This window comes from Protobothrops mucrosquamatus, unplaced genomic scaffold (assembly GCF_001527695.2).
Source record: "Protobothrops mucrosquamatus isolate PMUCROS unplaced genomic scaffold, P.Mucros_1.0 scaffold_292, whole genome shotgun sequence".
Lineage (NCBI taxonomy): Eukaryota > Metazoa > Chordata > Lepidosauria > Squamata > Viperidae > Protobothrops > Protobothrops mucrosquamatus.
In genome coordinates, this window is record NW_015386368.1 from 290,354 (window position 1) to 312,405 (window position 22,052).

At 45.0% G+C, this 22,052-nt stretch overlaps 1 protein-coding gene across 1 annotated transcript in view; it reads left to right on the top strand.

Moving 5' to 3' along the window:
• The window catches only part of RFC1 (replication factor C subunit 1), a 29,169-nt gene extending 7,117 nt beyond the window's left edge, over positions 1 to 22,052 (top strand). The window contains exons 4-18 of the mRNA XM_015831951.1: positions 566 to 812; positions 1,661 to 1,735; positions 4,627 to 4,704; positions 5,705 to 5,771; positions 5,858 to 6,165; positions 8,242 to 8,352; positions 8,673 to 8,852; positions 10,923 to 11,027; positions 12,278 to 12,671; positions 15,148 to 15,257; positions 16,444 to 16,558; positions 17,191 to 17,279; positions 18,540 to 18,677; positions 20,855 to 20,950; positions 21,909 to 22,052. Coding sequence (XP_015687437.1) covers positions 566 to 812; positions 1,661 to 1,735; positions 4,627 to 4,704; positions 5,705 to 5,771; positions 5,858 to 6,165; positions 8,242 to 8,352; positions 8,673 to 8,852; positions 10,923 to 11,027; positions 12,278 to 12,671; positions 15,148 to 15,257; positions 16,444 to 16,558; positions 17,191 to 17,279; positions 18,540 to 18,677; positions 20,855 to 20,950; positions 21,909 to 22,052 — 2,257 coding nt within the window. The remainder of the gene's footprint in view (positions 1 to 565; positions 813 to 1,660; positions 1,736 to 4,626; positions 4,705 to 5,704; positions 5,772 to 5,857; positions 6,166 to 8,241; positions 8,353 to 8,672; positions 8,853 to 10,922; positions 11,028 to 12,277; positions 12,672 to 15,147; positions 15,258 to 16,443; positions 16,559 to 17,190; positions 17,280 to 18,539; positions 18,678 to 20,854; positions 20,951 to 21,908) is intronic.

The window sequence follows — 22,052 nt, forward strand, 5'->3', positions numbered from 1 at the left end:
GACCTTGGAGGTCATCTAGTCCAACCCCCTGCTCAGGCAGGAAACCCTATACCATTTCAGACAAATGGCTGTCCAGTCTCTTCTTAAAAACTTCCAGTGTTGGAGCATTCACCGCTTCTGGAGGCAGGTTGTTCCACTGGTTAATTGTTCTAACCGTCAGGAAGTTTCTCCTTAGTTCTAGGTTGCTTCTCTCCTTGATCAGTTTCCATCCGTCGCTTCTCGTCCTGCCTTCAGGCGCTTTGGAGAATAGCTTGACTCCCTCTTCTTTGTGGGCAACCCCTGAGATATTGGAACATTGCTATCACGTCACCCCTCGTTCTTCTCTTCATTAAACTAGACATACCCAATATTCCTGAATATATTCAGGAAAGTCTGAACCAGATTGAGAGATCTTCTTTAGGAACTCTATGTGATCTGATCAGTTGCTCTCCGTGTCTTTGTGATTATTATATTTTTTTTTGGGACAACGTCACGAGTTTAGAATCAGCTTCCCGCTGACCTCGTCGGGCATCTTGTTCCTGGGAAATCATTAAACGTTTCTTCCCCCTCCCACCCGCCAATTTTGTTTTTGTCACTCAGATGAAGACGAGGACTTTGTGAAGAAGAAAGACCCCCCCAAAGTTAAACAGTTTGAGACGTCGGTGAAGATTAATCCAGGAACGACGGGAATATCCCAGCCGGCTTCCAAACCAAAAGTCAAAAGCAGACCCTTATCTCCGGTGAAACTGACGCCGACATCTGTCATTGATTACTTTGGGACTGCCAGCGTTCAACGGTCGGAGAAGAAGCTGGTGTCAAGCAAGCGAAAAGAAGTGAGTAACGCCAGCCTATCGCTTGCCCCCCCCTCCTTGCTGCAGATCATTTACGAGCCAGGAATTCTCCTAAATTCACCCATGATTGTAAACAGGCCACAGGTAGTTCTCGAGCCCCAATTTTGAGCCCAGAATTTAGGTCGCTAAGTGAAACATTGGCCAGGTGAGTTTTGCCCCATTTTAGCGACTTTTCTTACCCCAGTTGTTAAGTGAATCGTTGGCATCTGTTAGGTTAGCAACCCGGTCGTTAAGCGAATCCGGCTTCCTCGTGGACTTGGCTGGTCAGAAAGTCGCAAAAAGGGATCACGTGACTCCCAGGGACGCTGCAAACAGTCTTGATACATGCCAGTTGCCAAGCCTCTGAATTTGGATCACGTGACCATCGAGGACGCTGCAGCGGTCGTAGATGTAGAAAAACGGTCACCAGTCACTCTTTTTCAGTGCCGTTATAACGTTGAACGGTCACTAAACGAAGCGTTGAAAGTCGAGGGTTGTCTGTAGAGGCGACAACGTTCTGTGATCCGGTTCAGTTAGACCTTGGTTCTCATCATATGGACTTTGCGCCTTTTAACGCCTGATGTTTTCATGTTTTGATCCTGTAATTGTTTTATTATGGTACTGGCAGCCACCCAGAGTTGGCTTGGCAGAGTTACGAGCGGCCTATAAATTGAATGAATGAATAAACAAGCCAAGGGACACGAGAACAGTGCTTTTGAGCATGTGTCCAGCAGAGAAAACAAAAGAGCAAGCCAGCCTTAAACTGTTATCACCTTAACTGAGTTACAGGAAGCACGTAAATATGAACGTGGGACTAATCTCATTGTGGTTCTCCTTTCGGTGTGATGCAGCCGTGGCCAAGCAAGGATTCCACCATCAACGATGAGGCTATCGCTAAAGAACTACAGTTGGAAGAGAAGTCTAAGGTAACATAAGACATTTCCATAATTATTATATCTGAGAGGGTGTCCAAAATTGGCATCAATGTGACATCAAGAGGGCTGAATCTCTCTTACGAATTCAACTCCTTCGGAGCAATCTTGGGCTTTGATAAAGCAAATAACTTTTATTTGCGTTCATTAACCATCAGACGAAGGCTTTTTTTAAAAAAAAATATTTTATTAATTTTCCAATTTTACATTTGTGTATTTAAAAAGCAACGTGGTGACTGGGTTAATCAATAGTTCAATAGCAAAATCTTTAGTGCAAATCTCAGGTTACAACATCAGATATTTCTTCTCTTTTTTCCCTTAACATTTACTATCTCGGATTCAAACTAGTACATTTCTAATTATATTAACTCGACAAAGACATCATAATTACATTTATCAATAATTTTTTAGCTTATACATATCTTAATTACATTCAGTCTTCATCAACAACCCATATCCTGTTATTAATTTTTACATAAGTTTTAGCTTCTTATCAATATTCCAATTTAAACCTTTGATATCCAGAATTTTCAGACCTTGGGCAGCCAAGATTTTCCTAGACAAAGGCTTTGATATAAAGAAATTAGCTGCAAATGGATTAAAATTAAAGAGTGTGTAAAATATGAAACGTCTGCTTGGGGGGTTAGGGTTATATGAGCCAGTTTTGGGTTAGTGGTGACCTCCCAAGGATTAAATGGCTTTGCTTTTGTAAATAGCGTTTCCCAGTTTTACATTATCGTAATGTATAATTTTATTTTCACATTGGTATTCTTTTCAATCCAGTTCTGTACTGGGGGGAAGAAGATGGTTGCAGTACAGCTTCAATTTTTCATAGGCATGCCGTAAAATAAAAGTCACAGTACACAAGGAAAATAAATAATTCTGTGTGCTTTTCAGAATTAAGATACTGTCAGAGTTGTCAAGCTGTTAATTTGGAAAGATTAAAGGTCTGGGTATGTGTGAGAGAGAGAGAGAAAGAGAGAGGTATACATGTCCATTTCATTTCTTTGATTTCCACAATTACTCTTGGTTCTGGCTTCAATTTCATACTAAAATAAGAAATATGAACGCTATCTCTTTAGCTGAATCACCTCCTGCTTACGATCGTATAAACGTAGAGCCTGTGGGATTTTTGCTAATAATGTTACGTATCCGAATTGTGTGGGGAGGCAGGTTTTGATGTTACACTTGGCCAAAAATTAGATTTGGGTAATGTTCCCAGTGTCACTTGGGGGGGAAACAGGTTAGTTTTCTTCCACCCCCCCCCCCCCAAAAAAAGCAATAAATAAAGATAATAACAGGATGCTGTATTGTGCTGAAGCGAAATGAAGGGAAAAAATTGAGTCATTTTTTTTTCTCTCACTCTGTTCAACTGAATCATTGAAAATCAGATCTGGTTTTATATTTGCGCCAGGAAATAATTGAATTTCGGAATTGTGTTAGTTTATTCACTTCTGTGAAGGATGTGTGGCCTTCAGTCCCACATCCCAGTAAAAGGGTATGTTGTAACCCTTCGCAGCCTGCGGCATTTTTCCAAAGGGATCATAAGTTATATATATATTTTTTTACACAAATGTCTTATGCTTCAGGACGATTCGAAAAGCTGAAATGCACATTGTAAGGACAGCTGTGTTCCTTCCTTCCTTCTCCCAAAAATTGGATTGATTTTTCCTGGTTTTAAGGGGCAAAATTGATACCATCTCTCAGAATGCAAAAAAGAAAAAAAAAACCACCCTGAAAATTTTTCCACCTTTCCAGTGACATTATGTACTTTAATACCTCTTGGTCACCAAGCAAATCACATTGACAAAGTACAGAAAAACAGCATAACAGAGTTGGGAGGGACCTTGGAGGTCTTCCAGTCCAACCCCCTGCTCAGGCAGGAAGAATACAGAATAGAGTAGAGTAAGAATTAGAATTAGAATTAGAATTAGAATTAGAATTAGAATTAGAATAGAATAGAATAGAATAGAATAGAATAGAATAGAATAGAATAGAATAGAATAGAGGAAGGAATAATAGGAATGGAATGGAATAGAATAGTTGGAAGGCATCTTGGAGGTCATCTAGTCCAACCCCCTGCTCAGGCAGGAAGAATACAGAGTAGAGTAAAGAATTAGAATTAGAATAGAATAGAATTAGAATAGAATTAGAATAGAATTAGAATAGGATAGGATAGGATAGGATAGGATAGAATAGAATAGAATAGAATAGAATAGAATAGAATAGAATAGTGGAAAGAATAATAGGAATAGAATAGAATGGAATGGAATAGAGGGAGGAATAATAGGAATGGAATGGAATGGAATGGAATAGAATAGAATAGTTGGAAGGTACCTTGGAGGTCATCTAGTCCAACCCCCTGCTCAGGCAGGAAATCCTACACCATTTCAGACAAATGGCTGTCCAGTCTCCTTTTAAAAACTTCCAGTGTTGGAGCATTCACAACCTCTGGAGTTGTTCCACTGATTAATTGTTTTCATTGTCAGGAAAATTCTCCTTAGTTCTAGGTTGCTTCTCTCCTTGATTATTTCAGACAAATGGCTGTCCAATCTCTTCTTAAAGGCCTCCTGTGTTGGAGCACCCACAACTTCTGGAGGCAAGTCGTTCCACTGATTAATCGTTCTCACTGTCAGGAAATTTCTCCTTAATTCCATGTTGCTTCTCTCCTTGATTGGTTTCCACCCGTTGCTTCTTGTCCTGTCCTCAGGGGCTTTAGAGAACAAGTTGAACCCCTCTTTTTTTTGTGGCAGCCCCTTAGATATTGGAAGACTGCCGTCACGTCACCCCTAAGTCCTTCTTGGACAGACAGAGATGACCTCTTTTTACTCTCCAGCCATGTGTTAAAAGGGTCAGTTTCATACTAGGTTTTGCCTTGTTTGCAGTGGGAAAGACAATTGCACGAAGACGAAGAATTTGCACAGACGTTGGCTATGCTGGATGAGACACCCAGAAAGAAAAAAGTAAGTGGGAAATATTTGCTTCTATAAAATACATGGTTTTATAATCTAATCCGTATAGTCAAGGCCGTGGTTTTCCCAGTTTTGCGATGTATGGCTGTGAAAGTTGGACCATAGGAAAGGCTGAGTGCCAAAGAATGGAGGCCTTTGAACTATGGTGCTGGAGAAGACTCCTGTGAGTCCCCTGGACTGCAAGGCGATCCAACCGGTCAGTCCTGGAGGAGATCAACCCCAACTGCTCTTTAGAAGGCCAGATCCTGAAGTTTCAACTCAAGTCCTTTGGCCACCTAATGAGAAGGAAGGACTCGCTGGAGAAGAGCCTGATGCTGGGAAAGACGGAGGGCAAGAGAAGACGGGGACGACAGAGAATGAGGTGGCTGGATGGAGTCACTAAAGCAGTAGGCGTGAGCTTAAATGGACTTCAGAAGATGGTAGAGGACAGGAAGGCCTGAAGGAACGTTGTCCATGGGGTCGCGATGGGTCGGACATGACTTCGCAACTAACAACAACAACATAATCTAATCGCTGTCTACTGTAACTGATGTGTGACATGGGATGAGTTGAAACTTTGGGCTATTTTCTCCTTCCCCTGAATTGCTTCACCCCACCGGGCCTGACGAGCGAAGAGGCTTGGTATCTCTGCCTGATCTCCAGGGTCTGGACTAAATCCCGTCACTTGCTCTGGATCAGCCTCTGCTTAATAGGAGGGAAAGAAATGGGTCCATTTGAATGTTGAATGTTTTGCTTTGATGGTTTGGAGCAGGGGTAGGCAACCTTGGCTCTTTTATGACTTGTGGACTTCAACTCCCAGAATTCCTATGCTGGCTCAGGAATTCTGGGAGTTGAAGTCCACGAGTCATAAAAGAGCCAAGGTTGCCTACCCCTGGTTTGGAGGGAAGGAAAAGATCAGCTGTAGAAACGTTCTGAAATTGTTGCCGATAATAACTTCATCCCAATCACAGCAAAACAAAAATCAAGACACAATGTCTGCTTATTATTTTAGCCTCGAAAAGAGGAATGTCAACCGTCAAAATCGGGCGAAAGAGACAAAAATAAACAGGCTCACAAAGGTAATTGTTTATATATTTTTTTTAAAGGACTTTGTTAGGTTTTGGTCACCTTCACTTATCCTTAAAACTTGTCGTTCTCTCTGTAGGGAAATCCACAATTTCCGCTTTAGATTCTCAACCTCATTCCGCAAAGGATCAGGTTCAGTCAGACAGTGTTCTCCACCCAGAATCTTCTGCGACGAAGGAGGAGGTGGATTGGGGGACTAAAGGGGGGTCGTCGAAGGCTTCCTCCAAGTTAACTCCACTCAAGCCAAAAGCAGGAGCTATCAAAACCGAAAATGGGACCTCCAAAGGAGAGAACCACAAGAAAGAAACGGTAACTCCAGCCGGGAAAACAATTTCGCCCAAAATCAAGACACCTACAAAGGTGAAGGTTTCTCCTGAACAATCCAAGGTAGGAGCATCTTGAGGAAAGATTTTGGTTGGTGTGATCGTTAACCACGAATGTCTGTGGGGTCTTTGGGGTTCTCTGAGGTTGTTGTGGGGGTTTTTTTTTTGCAGATGTTTTATAACCCAACTAGGTAACATCATCAGTGTGAGAAGGGAGATATGTGTGTGTGTGTGTATACGTATATGTATGTATCTGTGTGTGTGTGTATACACACACATATATATATACACGTACATATATACACATATACATATACACATACACACATATATATATATATACACATACATACATACATACATACATACATACATACATACATTGACAAGTTATAAAGCTAAAAATTCGACTCTTGGGTAAATCCATGATAAAACCAATAAATATCGATCACCAAGAGGAAAGTAATAAATAGTAAAAAATTTAATGAGCCGAGCTTTCGTTGGGCCCACCCAACATCATCAGGGCTTTAAAAGTAGTCACTGGGAAAGAGCTTTTATAAGATGTTAACAGCCTGCATCCGGCTTCTGGAACGTGTCATCGGACCCAGCTGTTCGTGTTGTATCCTAGATGCATTACCTACATCAATGCATGATGTTTTTCCATACCTCCTCCGTATTTTACCGTAAGTGTGTATATATATATACACACACACATATATGTTCGTTTGTTCAAAATCTTAAATCTCCGAAAGTTCTTCACCGATTGCTTTGAAATTTTGACACAACGTTGCATTCAAATACGCGCGTGTTTTTATATACCTACTTTATATAGATGTCACACCTGTGACAGGTAAAAACATACTTTTTTTGAAAAACAGCGCCATCTGTTGGCTGAGTGAACAAGAGCCACAGCAATGCGTGGCTGGGTACAGCTAGTACATATATAAATACATAGACATATACACATACATATATATACACAAATATACATATATATATATATACATACACTCACATATATAACACATACACACATACATATACAGTACATACATACTGTACATACACATACATACATACATACATACATACATACACACACACATACATACACACACACATACATACATACATACATATATTTCCTAAATTTTTGGATTGCTAACAAAGAATTAAGGGGGACTGGGATAGCTATTTCGAGCTGATTAGCTCTCATCAGCCAGACATACCCTTCTGAGATTCGAACCTGGGTATGTCTGGCTGATGAGAGCTATATATGTGTATATAACACATACATGCACACATACACAAACACATACACACACACATATCATATATCAACATACAAGTTGATACCTTAAAAAAGCTGGTGGAGCTATGTCCAGGATTGAGCCGTATGCATAGTAAAAAAAGAGACCAAAGGTTTCAAGATAGTAAAATTGCTTTACTGAACAAAGAGAGAAGCACTACGTGCAACACCAAAAGCACTTATTTATTTATTCAGCTTTTGAGATCTCTGCTTCAAGTGACTTTGGCTCACGCGAGTTCCGTTTTAACTCTGTCTCTAAACGAGGACCCCAGTGGGATAATTTAGGAGAAGGATGTTGTGGGTGGCCATGCTATTATTTTGCGGGCAAAGCCAGTGGATATAAATGCATCAAAGGAAGACTCGGATGTCAAAGGGGAGCCATAAAAGGTGAGAGGTGGGCGCAGTGGATGCCGAAGGGATCTTAGATCCATGGGGATGAATTGCATAATCACTGACAGAAGAGTCCATATAAGGACAGGAAATGCTCCAGTGTGATTCAGTCACTACCGCAGGCGAAAGCACATCGAGTCTCTTTTGTGTAAGCCAGAGGTGTCCAACCTTGGCAATTTTTAAGACCTAATGGCTGGAGAATTCTGGGAATTGAAGTCCACAAGTCTTAAAATTGCCCAGATTGGACACCCCTGGCGTAAACACTTCAAGGGGGTGGGATGGAAGTATTGAATGAATGTAGAAGTTGAAAAGTCTACAGCCTCTTAAGGTCTACGTGGGCCATGTTTATTTCTTCATTAATGCCACCTCCTTTGCCAAGATTCCCCCGAGCAGAATTAGACAATGTCACCTGTGCAGTAGATTTTGTTTTTTCTTTTGAAGTCCATCAGTCCTGAGGACTCGGCGGAAAAGAAGCGGACAAATTACACGGCCTACAGAAGCTTCCTCAACCGGGAAGGTCCGAAGGCCCTCGGCTCAAAAGAAATACCCCAAGTAAGTCTAAAAACAATTAAGGCGAGTCAGCAGCTCGTCCTTTAATTAACTATTCTCAGAAGCCTCTTTGTAGGCCAGGGGTAGTCAACCTTGGCTCTTTTATGACTCGTGGACTTCAACTCCCAGAATTCCTGAGTTGGCATGGCCGGTTCAGGAATTCTGGGTATTGAAGTCCACAAGTCATAAAAGCGCCAAGGTTGCCTACCTTTGGCTCTAGGCTCTGCAGCTGGCTAGCGCCATAAACCAAATACTTCCGGTCATCCCTTTTTCTTTTCTTTTCTTTTTGACTTTGATATTTTTATTTTTATTTTTACTTTTAGGGCGGTGAAAATTGCCTGGAAGGCATGACGTTTGTGATCACCGGAGTCCTGGAATCTATTGAACGCGATGAGGCCAAGTCTCTGATTGAGCGCTACGGGGGGAAAGTCACTGGAAACATCAGCAAGAAGACAAATTACCTGGTTAAAGGCCGAGACTGTGGCGCGTCCAAGTGTGAAAAGGTAAGTGATTGCGAGAGCAATAGCAATAGCGCTTAGATTCACCGAATATAACGCTTCACGGTGCTTAACTAGTCCTCTCTGAGCGGTTTAGAGAGTCAGCATATTGGCCCCCAATAATGGGGGTCCTCATTTTACCAACCTCAGAAGGATGGAAGGCTGAGTCAGCCTTGAGCTAGTGAGAATCGAACTGCTGACAGTGAGCAAAATCAGCCTGCAATACTCATTCTAATTACTGGGAGGGAAGGAAGGAAGGAAGGAAGGAAGGAAGGAAGGAAGGAAGAAAGATAGCACGTTGCTTTACAACCCTCTCTAAGCAGTTTACAGAGTCAGCCTGTTGCCCCCAACAATCTGGGTCCTCATTTTACTGACCTTGGAAGGAGGGGTCAACCTTGTGCTGGTCAGGATCAAAATTCTGGCAGTCGGCAGAGTTAGCCTGCAATGCCGCATTCTCACCACTGGGAGGGAAGGAAGGAAGGAAGATAGCAAGCAATAAGACTTATATACCGCTTCACATTGCTTTACAGCCCTTTCTAACCGGTTTACAGGGTCAGCCTATTGCCCCCAACAATCTGGGTCCTCATTTTACCGACCTCGGAAGGACGGAAGGCTGAGTCAACCTTGAGCCGGTCAGGATCGAACTGCCAAACTCTTGGCAGCCGGCAGTCAGCAGAAGTAGCCTGCAGTTCTGCATTCTAACCACTGCGCCACCAGGGCTCTAACCAGCTATCAGGGCCCTGTGAATTTAGATCCTTCCTTGAGCCTAGTTAGTGCCCTCTGACCCATGTCTCCCTCTGCCAGAACTGTTCAGTAGAAACTGTTTGGTTGCATAGACATTTTGGCTGTATAACAAGGAGATGTCCCTTCTTTCTGCAACAGGACAAAGTTGGAAGGGATCTTGGAGATCGTCTAGTCCGGGGTAGGCAACCCAAAACACTCAAAGAGCCACTTGGACCCGTTTCCCACCGAAAACAAAACACTGGGAGCCGCAAAACCCTTTTGATATCTAGAATGAAGATAACACTGCATATATCCTTTTTTACCACTATCTTTTTTACTTACACACACACATATCATAAAGATAAAAAAGGATATATGCAGTGTTATATTCATTTTAGATGTCAAAAGGGTCTCTCTCTGTCTCTCTCTCCCCCCTCTCTCCCTCTCCCTCTTTCTGCCCTTGGTCTGCCAGTCCTCTTCCCCCACTCTCTCTCTCTCTTTCCTCTCTCCCTCTCTCTTTCTCTCCTCTCCCTCTCTCTTTCCTCTCTCTCTCTCTCTCTCTCCCTCCCTCTCTCTCTTTCTCTCTCTCTCTCTCTCTGCCTCTCTCCGATCTTCTGCTCACCTGGCAAGCTGGCTTCAAGCTGTTCTCCAAGAAGCTCAGGGGTAGGCAACCTCGGCTCTTTTATGACTCAAAGACTTCAACTCCCAGAATTCCTGAACCAGCATAGCTGGGCTAGCTAGCTCTCTCCTGCCCTTCCTGCTTCCTGCTTCCTGCAGAGATGCAGCCAAAGAAGAAGCCCCGCCCAGTAAGCTTTTCAGCTCCTCGGAGAACACCGTGAGTCCACTCTCTTTTTTATTTACACACACACACAGAGAGAGAGAGAGAGAGAGAGAGAGAGAGAAGGGAAGCTCAAGTGCCTCTCTCTGTCTCTGTCTCTCTCTGCGAATGGCAGAGGAGGCTGGGAGCCGCAGGGGAAGACTCAAAGAGCCACATGCGGCTCCAGAGCCGCAGGTTGCCGACCTGTGGTCTAGTCCAACCTCCTGCTCAGGCAGGAAACCCTATATCATTTCAGACCAATGGTTGTCCAATCTCTTCTTTAAAAATTCCAGTTTTGGAGCATTCACAAGTTCTGGAGGCAGGTTGTTCCACTGGTTAATTGTTCTAACTATCAGGAAGTTTCTCCTTAGTTCCAGGTTCCTCCTCTCCTTGCTTCGTTTCCATTCGTCGCTTCTTGTCCTGCCTTTGATTGCTTTGGAGAATAGGCCAACCTCCTTCTGTTTGTTTTTCCACATGTTTTGACACGCAGTCACTGTATAAATCGGACTTAGCCTCGATCTGAATTTTTGTGACAGGCATCGGCTTTAGGGACGAAGATTATCGATGAAGACGGGCTGTTCGACCTGATACGAAATACTCCAGGGAAGAGGTCCAAGTATGAAATAGCAGCTGAAACAGAGGTTGGTACACACCGGAGCGATTCCTGGCTCGGCATTCCCACCTCCTGCCATTCCCACAATTGTGCTAGGCGGGGAGGAAGATTGACAGCCAGGAAAAGACCTGTCGTGTAAGAGCTGGGAAAGGATGCTGTCACTGAGAGAGGGGTTATGCGAAGACGGTTGGGGTTTCCTATTTGCTCTAGAACAGTGATGGCGAACTTTTTAGAGACCGAGTGGCCAAACTGCAACCCAAAACCCACTTATGCATCGTCGAGTGCCGGGTGGGTGTGGCCCATTGGCTGGGTGTGGCTACGGCAGACTGGGTGGGACTAAAAAGTTCAATCAATCAATTCCAACTTTGCAAGATCTTTTTTTTCCCCGCGAGAAGTTGAAATTGACTGATTGAACCTTTTTTTTTGCACACGGCGGTGGAGACCTAAAGCGAAAAGCTTTTATAAAACCCAGCTGAAGGACTGGGGCGAGGGCGCGCGTGCCCACAGAGAGGGCTCTGAGTGCCGCCTCTGGCACCCGTGCCATAGGTTCGCCACCACTGCTCTAGAACAGAGGTCACCAACCTTTTCCAGTGGGCAGAAAAGGGAGGGGGAAGCATTTTACACATGTGTGCACGCACGTGCACACGGGGCCGCGAGCATGTGCACGCCACAAATGGGGTGGGGCTAGCATCCGCGTGATACAAACCCTGCCCCATTCTTGCATGCGCAGCGCCTCATTTCTGCGCCCTGCAGCGTCCTATTTCCACACCCTGCGGCATGGCAGCGGCCATTTTTGCACCTTCCAGCGCGGCGGCCTGTTTTTGTGCCCCGCAGCGCAGCAGCATGTGTTTTTGCACCTTGCAGCATGCCGGCGGCCTGTTTTTGTGCCCTATTTTTGCACCCCGTGGCAGTGGCCCGTTTTCACGCCCCCGAGGCACGGCGGCCGCATCCCGTTTTTGCGCCCCCAGGCATGGGGGTGTCCTGCTTTTGCGCTCTGCGGCCACAGTGCAAATGAGGGGGTGTGCGCACAAATGTGCACGCACTGGCCAGCCTGTCCTGCGGCCCAGTGGCCAGCAGGCCAGGGCCCTCTACCGAGCCACGGCCCACAGGTTGGGGACCCCTGCTCTAGAAGGTGAGAGGAATCCACTACATCGGGAATTCTGAGCCGTTGCACTCCGTGGTTTATGACGTCTTGGGTTTTGTTTTTGCCCGTCACATCAGTTTGCGAAGAATCGCCTTCGTTCTCAGGGCAGCCCTTTCCCGTTTCTTTTTCCGAAGGCCAAGAAAGCGAAGTCCAGGGACGACAAAACGGAAACGAAAGCCGAAAAGAAGAAAGTCAGCCCCGCAAAGCCGGACTCCAACTGCCGCAAGAAAAGCTCCCTGGCGGAAAAGACGGACTCTTTCAGATCCGTCAAACAGGAATCCGGGACAGTAAGGAGAGGGCTGGATTTTGAGCAGAAACTCCTGGAGGAGGAGAAGAAAGTTCCCGCCGAGGAAAAAAACTCAGTTCGCGAATCAAAGAAAAACAGAGGCGAAGTGTTGTTGTGGGTGGACAAATACAAGCCTACATCTATCAAAACCGTCATTGGGCAGCAAGGCGAGCAGAGCTGCGCTCACAAACTCCTCCGTTGGCTTAAAAACTGGCAGAAGAATTCTTCGGAAGACAAACAGGGTAATTGCATTTATTAATTTATTTTTTTGGCAATCTCTTTTTGAGTAGTCCTCGGCTTAACAACGGTGTCGCGGTTCCGACAGAGGAAACTCTTCAAAGAACTTCAACGAGGCATTGTTTACCTTAAAGCAGTGGTGGCGAACCTTTTAGAGACCGAGTGCCCAAAAACTGGCCCTGCCCACCCACTCCACCCCCCAGTCCCCCACTCCACCCCCCTAGTCCCCCACCCCACCTGCCCACAGGACCACTCACCGCCTCCAGAGCCCGCCGCAGATCGCCCGGGCAGCCCAGCAGCGCTATGGCGACCACACCCTCTGCCCGCGCCCTGCAGCATCAACTGTGCACGATGGGGTGTGAGGGCAGAGTCTTGTCTACGCTGCCTGGCTGCCATGTCCTTGGCTGCGCTGCTCCGCGTGGGCCACGCTCAGGGGTGACTCTCCTTCAGGGGGGTTGCTGGAGAGGAGGGGGTCGCAGGGGGAAGTGAGGCTGGGGCAACGACACGTGTGCCCGCAGAGAGGGCTCCGAGTGCCGCCTCTGGCATCCGTGCCATAGGTTCGCCACCACTGCCTTAAAGAATCTTTATTCGAGTATAATGGCATGGGCACGTACATAGGCCAAGCCAAAATCTGAATTCCCCTCCCCTGAGCACATAGTGCACAATTCCCTCCTCTAATTCACAGTCATAAATCACATCCTCCAATTAGCTTGAAATGCAGGCTTCCCCTCCTGTTGTTCAACCCGCCATTTCTTATCATCTATTTCAAAAACCTTGGTTCTCACACTATTACAATATTGTTATGTCTAACTAACCCCCATACACATTCCTCCTCCTCCTCCCTCCAGTATCACCTAATTCCAACTCTAATTCTAAGAGTAAAACATAAGAAGGAAAATGGCTGCCTCTCCATACGTCGTCAAAGCAAGAACATCCGACGTTAGCAGCGCTGACAAACGTTTTGTTTAGAGACCAAAGTTACGACGGCCCAGGAAAAAAAAGGGGGACTGAAGACTGTTCTTCACCCTTAACGACTGTTGCGACAACTTGGTGGTCGCGTCAGAATTCGGCCACTTGGCAACCGACTCACATTTATGACGGTTGCAGTGTCCCCGTGTGTGTGTGTGTGTGTCAACGGGATTCCCTTTTTGTGACTTTCTGACAAGCAAAGTCCACGGGGGGAAGCCCGACTCACTTAACAATTGTGTGACTAATTTAACAACAATTGTGGCAAGAAAAGTTGTAAAATGGGGGCAAAACTCACTTAGCCAATGTCTCGCTTAACCACGGAAATTTTGGGCTCTTAATTGTGGTTGTAAGTCAAGGACCACCGGTCTCTTGATTCACTGTAATAGGGGGTAGGCCAGGTTGGACTACCTGAACCATCATCCCCCCAGGATGGGGGGACGCAGCTTATAAAACTGGGATTACCAATTGACATTCGACTGTAAATGTAGTTAAATCCTTTTTTTTTCCCCTTCAAGCGCTAAATTAAAGGAAAATGAATTAGGCTTCCGGGAAATAAGAACGAATTCTTCCCCAGTTAAAATAAAACATGGATAATTTTTATCTCTTAAGATGCTGGCTTTGTTTATGCAGACCTTTTACGTGGAAGGCATTTAACCTACTAGATGCTCCACAAATTTAAAATGGCTGTCAACGCTGCAAATACTGTATATTCTTGCTTTGACAATATGCAGAACTGTCTGGTATTTTTATAGTTAAATCAGGCAACAGTGAAAGGGGAGGAGAATAAGGAAAGCCCAGGAAAAAGAAACCGGAAGTGAATCACATCTTCCAAGTTAATTGGAAGATGTGAACCATGACCCCAAAATAGGGGAGGGAAAAATGCCTGGAATGTCTGTGCAATGGAAAAGAATCTCAGATCTAAGCATTTCCACCATGCTGTACTGACATCTCTGTAACCTTAATAAATGCTTTTAGGATAAAAATATGCCTGAAAGTCCTTTTAAGTGTTTCGTTAATCAGACACATGACAATGGCATGATATCAACAGAATATAGACTAGATTAGTGTTGTGAAAGAACAGATAAATTCTAAGACATTAATGTTTAATTCCAGGGTTAAAATACCAGTAGAAGAAGCATCCGAAGTTTGAATCGCTGCTTCCAGGTTTGCCCAAAAATCCTTAAAAACACCAGGCCTGTTCCTCTTTTGTTTCGGCCTGGTGGCAACTTGTAAAAGGAAAGCAAAAGAGGGATTTTCTTCACAAGTATATAGCATTTTCTCAAGTGGGTGTCTGGCCACCCCTGCCAAGCGTCCTCGCTGTCTTTTATCAAGCGGATGATGGATCTCAAGAGAGCTTGGAATAATGGCGTGTGTTCCCGAGGCTGTGAAAATCGTTCTTTAGGCTGGTCTAATCGGAGTTATTTTATTGAATCGAGACGCTGGGTTGCGCCTGTCGTTCTGGCTATGTCCCACAGCTGGCTTAACAATCCCCTCCATTCTTTTTTCCCATAGTCAAATCCGGTAAGTTTGGAAGCAAAGATGATGGCGCTCATTCCAAAGCAGCTTTGCTCTCCGGGCCTCCGGGAGTAGGCAAAACCACAACGGCATCGTTAGCTTGTGAGGTGAGTTGTGTTTTCACAGAGGCAGGGTTGCTTGCGAGGGCAAGAGGTGGAAAATCTGATCTGCACGAAATATTTTTTGGGGGGTGGGGGAGACCAAATAGTTGCAGAAACATTTAGCTACCTTCGAGAAAAGGTAGTAACTGTGAGAGGGACCTCCGAGTCCTAGTGGACAATCACCTAAATAGGAGCCAGCCGTGTGCTGCAGCTGCCAAAAAGGCCAACACAGTGCTGGGCTGCATTAACAGAGGGATAGAATCAAGAACACGTGAAGTGTTAATACCACTTTACAAGGCCTTGGTAAGGCCACACTTGGAATACTGCATCCAGTTTTGGTCACCACGATGTAAAAAAGATGTCGAGACTCTAGAAAGAGTACAGAGAAGAGCAACAAAGATGATTAGGGGACTGGAGGCTAAAACATACAAGGAACGGTTGCTGGAATTGGGTAACTCTAGTTTAATGAAGAGAAGGACGAGGGGGGACAGGATAGCAGTGTTCCAGTATCTCAGGAGCTGCCCCAAAGAAGAAGGAGTCAAGCTATTCTCCAAAGCGCCTGAAGGCAGGACAAGAAGCAACGGATGGAAACTAACCAAGGAGAGAAGCAACCTGGAACTAAGGAGAAATTTTCTGACAGTTAGAACAATTAACCAGTGGAACAACCTGCCTCCAGAAGCTTGACTCCCTCTTCTGTGGGGCAGCCCCTGAGATATTGGAGCACTGCTATCATGTCCCCCCTCGTCCTTCTCTTCATTAAACTAGACACACCCAATTCCAGCAACCGTTCCTTGTATGTTTTAGCCTCCAGTCCCCTAATCATCTTTGTTTCTCTTCTCTGCACTCTTTCCAGAGTCTCAGCATCTTTTTTACATCGTGGTGACCAAAACTGGATGCAGGATTCCAAGTGTGGCCTTACCAAGGCTTTGTAAAGTGGTATTAACACTTCACGGGATCTATTTGTTGCGATCACGAAACCGAGATGCAGACCTTGAGCGTTTCAGCCTCCGTTGACACAATTATTCTTAGTAATGTGCTTAGTAATATCTAGTTTTTCCGTTGCTACTCTGAAACAAATAACGTGTCAAGGGATGGATCAGATTCGGTCTGCCTGTGAAAATTAACCAGTGTGCCGAAGATGCGATTGGTGGCCTCACCCGCTGCCGTTGTTTCCATTGTTTACCGAAATTAGGAACTCGGTTTGAGCTACGTGGAGCTGAATGCGAGTGACACGCGCAGCAAGAACAGCCTGAAGGAGGTGGTGGCTGAATCTCTGAATAACACCAGCATCAAAGGATTCTGCTCAGGTATCTTATTCGTCTTATCTACTGCAGGATTTTGTTTTTGGTTAGTTCAGTGGTTCTCAACCTGTGGGTCGGGACCCCATTTGGGGTCGATCGACCATTTCACGGGGGTCGCCAAGCAAGGTTGTCCGCCATTTTTTTGACCGCCATTTTTCCCTTTTCCGGCGGGTGCCTTACCTCCCTTGGGCTGGGCCAGCTGGTGGTCGGCCTGCTCCGTCTCTGCCACTTGCCAGCTATGCCTTGGTCGGCGCAGGGGGCGGAACCACGCATGCGCGGCGCTCCCGGGCAGGGAAAGTCCTCGACTTACGACCGGCTGGGTAGTCCTCGACTTACGACCGGTTTAGTCCTCGACTTACGACCGGTTTAGTCCTCGATGTACGACCGGTTGGGGTCGCGGCATTAAAAAGGTTGAGAACCACTGGGTTAGTTGGAAAATCTAAATGGGGGGCTGGTGGTCCCTAGTCATGATTAAACAGCCCAGCACATAAGGCCATAAGCAGCTCCTCATTAACACAACTGCTTGTTCAACTCTTGTGTATTATAATTCAGCACTAAAACAGCAGCAGTTCCACCACTGCATCCTCGGTAATCCGATTTTCCGCGGTAATTTCTTTCGGTTTCCCCTGCCTCCTTAGGGACGTCACGCTCCGTCAGTGCAAAACACGTCCTCATAATGGACGAGGTCGATGGGATGGCTGGCAACGAGGACAGAGGTGGGATACAGGTAAGGAACACGTGAACCCTGGCGTGGAAAGGAATGTTTATAAGGGCTGTTTGGGATTGGGGAAAGGAAGGGATTTGGAAGCATTCTTGGACCAGATCTTAACTGAGCTCAAAGAAGCATTGAGAACTGAAAAACGTAAAGGAGATAAATCCAGCAGGTAAGAAAAGGCATGTTTCAAATTCAAGGGATAGGGTTAGAGCAGGAGGTGTCCAACCGTGCCAACTTTTTAAGACCTGTGAACTTCAACTCCCAGAATTCCACGGGCAGCACGGCCGGCTGGGGTATTCTGGGAGTTGAGGTCCACAGGTCTTAACGCTGTCAAGGTTGGAAACCCTTGGGTTAGGGGAATATGATATGAAATACTACCTTATAGTCCTAGAATTGGGCTGAACCAGGGGTCTTCAGACTTGGCCCTTTGATGACTTGTGGACTTTAACTCCCAGAATTCCCCAGCCAGCATGGACCATATAAGCCAGGGGTCTTCAGACTTGGCCCTTTGATGACTTGTGGACTTCAACTCCCAGAATTCCCCAGCCAGCATGGACCATATAAGCCAGGGGTCTTCAGACTTGGCCCTTTGATGACTTGTGGACTTCAACTCCCAGAATTCCCCAGCCAGCATGGACCATATAAGCCAGGGGTCTTCAAACTTGGCCCTTTTATGACTTGTGGACTTTAACTCCCAGAATTCCTCAGCCAGGCACGCGTGCCTGGCTGAGGAATTCTGGGAGTTGAAGTCCACAGGTCATCAAAGGGCCAAGTTTGAAGACCTCTGGTCTGAACTATTTCACAGGTGGCTTCTGAGCTGACCGATGCACTCAGTTCACACAACCGGTGAGCCACGAGATGGGTCAGACTAGATTAAGAGTTCCTTTTTTTCTCTGGTTGGTATTAATCTGGTTTTGGACCAACATCCAGATGCCCTCAAGATTGGCTCCTGTTGTGAATTTGTAGAACTTAATAACATGTTCTTATTAAAATGTACTTGCGCAACGCTTCCTGTGCTGTGGCAGCGTGTCCCAATTAAAACAGAAATAAAGCAATAACTTTACATTTATTTATAATATGCCTTCCATTTGGCCAGCTGCTCTTAAAGAGCAACTTAACAATAAAGGTCAAACTTGCTTTCACTTACCTGTTTAAAATGTCTGGGAAACTTAAATTGTTTGACAGCCTTTTGACCTGCTAGATCTTGTTAAATACGAACTAATCTGTTGAGTAGTTCACGACATATCCCCCCCCTTTTTTTTCTCTCCGTAGGAGCTAATTGATCTGATTAAGCACACAAAAGTTCCAATAATTTGCATGTGTAACGATCGGAACCATCCCAAGATCCGCTCTTTGGCCCACTACTGTTTTGACCTTCGTTTCCCGAGGCCGAGGGTAGAGCAGATCAAGGTAAAGAATGACTTCAGGAGGCCTGTTTTGGTCTCTTCTGTTTTCTTGGAGATGACTTTTAGAGACAACAGTTGGTGATTCGTTGAGCGGTGGAAGCTAATGACCACTGGAAGAAAACTCATTCATGAGCTTGGCTACTTTCCCCTCTAGGTTTGTTGGTGGGGACCTACGTCGTAGAGCGTTCTCCTTGTAACTTGGGCTTGTCTGTCACCCTTAAAATATATATTTTATTTCCAATTAATTTGAGTAATTTGTTGTTGCTGTTAGTTGCAAAGTCGCGTCCGACCCATCGCGACCCCATGGACCACGTTCCTCCAGGCCTTCCTGTCCTCTGCCATCTTCTGAAGTCCATTGAAGCTCACACCTCCTGCTTCAGGGACTCCATCCAGCCACCTCATTCTCCGTTGTCCCCTTCTTCTCTTGCCCTCCATCTTTCCCAGCATCAGGCCCTTCTCCAGTGAGTCCTTCCTTCTCATTAGGTGGCCAAAGTACTTGAGTTTCAACTTCAGGATCTGGCCTTCTAAAGAGCAGTAGGGGTTGATCTCCTCCAGGACTGACCGGTTGGATCGCCGTAGAGTCCAGGGGACTCGCAGGAGTCTTCTTAATTCACAGTGTCCGCTTTTAAGGGGGAACAGGTTAGCGTGCTCAATCTTCTGAAGATACGAACCGAAGATTAATATAAAAGGTGGTTTATAAATCCTTTAGTAAAGCTTGAAGAAATTGTCACTTGCGCTAACGGAGTTGCAACCTTTTGGATTAGTTCCCCGGCGGGCTATTTTTCTGTAGGCGCAATCTGAAGTGAAGTTCTTAACTGCAACTTGGCTTTGGTCCAATCAAGAAGAAGGAATAAGAATAAGGATACAGGTAGTCCTCAATTTTACGACCCACAGCTGAGCTCAAAATTTCTGTGGCTAAGCGAGACGGCGGTGAGGTGAATTTTGCTCCATTTTGCAACCTTTCTTGCCACAGCTGTTAAGTGAATCACTGCAGTTGTTAAATTAGTAACACAATTTGTTCAGTGAATCTGGCTTCCCCATGGACTTTGCCTGTCAACGTGACCCCGTCATAAATATTAGCCAGTTGTCAACTCTGAATTTTGATCATTGTGATTGTGGGAACGCTACAACGGTCATAAGTATGAAAAATGGTCATAAGTCACTTTTTTCAGTGCCGTTGTAACTTCTAGTGAATGATCACTAAATGAACTGTTGTTAACTCAAGAACTACCTGTAATGGAAAGTTAGTTGCTGGGACAGGAACAGAAACCTGCAAAAAAAGTTTTGCAACTTTTCACTGAATGACGTATACAGTAGTGGCCAAAATTGTGGAAACCTTTTGGGAAAAGTGTATTTTTGAGATTTGATGGCTAATAACACCACTTTTTTGGGCAGGAGTAGTACCATAAAATTATATATCAATGGAAAGATAATTTAATCAAGAATGTAATGCAACATTGTTTGTTCAATTATCTATACTGTATTCTATGAAAAGTTATAGCCAAATAACCAGAAAAAGGAAGCACAACTTGCTTAGGTTGATCTCAGGTAGCTTTCCTTCATCCGATTGTAGCCAATGAGCAGGAGTGTTTAGAGAGCCAATCAGGTGTCATCTTGTATTGGCAATGAGCCAATCAGATCACAGCAGGACTCGGTTATTGATCTCATGTATTGAAGCCAAGAGGACTTTTGTCAGTGTGTTATGTGATCGCTATCAAGTTGGTTGGGTTTTTTTGTGTTCTTTCATTTAATGAACATGTCAAACGTAATAAAATTAAAGCCATGGTGCAAAGAGTTGACTGGTCACCCAGAAAGCGATGTAAAATAGTATTATTAAGTGAACAAGGCTATAATTATAAAGAAATTAGAAGAAAAAATGGATGGAAACTTAACCAAAGGTGGTATTTCTACTGTGCACTTTTCCCAAAAGGTTTCCACAATTTTGGCCACTACTGTACACCCTTAAACAGTAGGAGATTTAGACAGTTTTGTGTACATTTATACTTCTACATAGATGCACGCAGATCTTTTGAGGTTAAAAAGAAGAGACTTATTGACACTGAGCTAGCATTGCCCATTGTACTCATTTCCAACCCTGTAAATGAAGATGCTACTTTTAAGTCCTGTACTTACCCACAATTTTTCGGTATTGGCTCACGCAAAACAAATGACTTTTTGCAGGGCGCTATGATGTCCATCGCTTTCAAAGAAGGATTAAAGATTCCACCGCCGGCAATGAACGAACTCATTCTGGCAGCTAATCAGGACATCAGACAAGTGAGTTGCCTCTGAAGACTGATATCTGATGTGTGTGTGTGTGTGTGTGTTTTCGTAGATTTTCATGGGTACAGGTATGCAGGTCTTGGCGTATTCGGGTCTTTTCCCGTGTAAAATTGAGAGTATCTTGGCGACGTTTCGACGAGGTCCCACTCGTCATCTTCAGGCTGGGGTCTTCGGCTTCGTGCTTGTGCGAGCAAAGTGTGATCGGAGCTGCCGTCTCTCTATAAATATTGGTGTGTGTGTGTGGAGTGCTGGCTTAGTTGCTGTAGGTGGATTGGTTGGCTGTGTGGGAGCTATTGTTTGCGGATTGTTCAGCTGTTTCGTAACATCCTGAGTAGTTGAGGTGCTGGCTGTGTGCCCATTAGTCTTTTGTGTTATAACGACCTGGGTAATGGGTTGTGTGATTACATCCTGAGATCTAGTGTAGTGATATCCTCAACTACTCAGGATGTTACGAAACAGCTGAACAATCCGCAAACAATAGCTCCCACACAGCCAACCAATCTACCTACAGCAACTAAGCCAGCACTCCACACACCCCCCACCAATATTTATAGAGAGACGGCAGCTCCGATCACACTTCGCTCGCACAAGCACGAAGCCGAAGACTCCAGCCTGAAGAAGACGAGTGGGACCTCGTCGAAACGTCGCCAAGATACTCTCAATCTTACACGGGAAAAGACCCGAATACGCCAAGACCTGCATATATAATTCCGTTTATAGTTTCAGGGGGAAGAATTTGATGCAACTGGAAGCCCGGAACCATTGATACGGAAATGGGGGGGGGGGGTTGGTAAAAAAAAAAAAGGAATTATTTTATACCATGAGATGACCGGTGGGAAATATCGATCTGCAGCATTTGTTTATCGGAAAATTGTAATGTGTTTTTTTTTTCCTTACTCCTCAAGGCATTGTGAGCAAGCTTAAACCTTTGTGCTTTCTTTTTTGTTGACAGGTATTGCATAATCTCAGCCTGTGGTGCGCAAGAGACAAAACCTTGACTTACGACGGTGTCAAAGAAGACGCCAGCAAAGCCAAAAAGGATATTAAGCTGGTAAGTTGGATCGAAGGCCCAGGGGGTGTGTTTAGATCTGCCTAG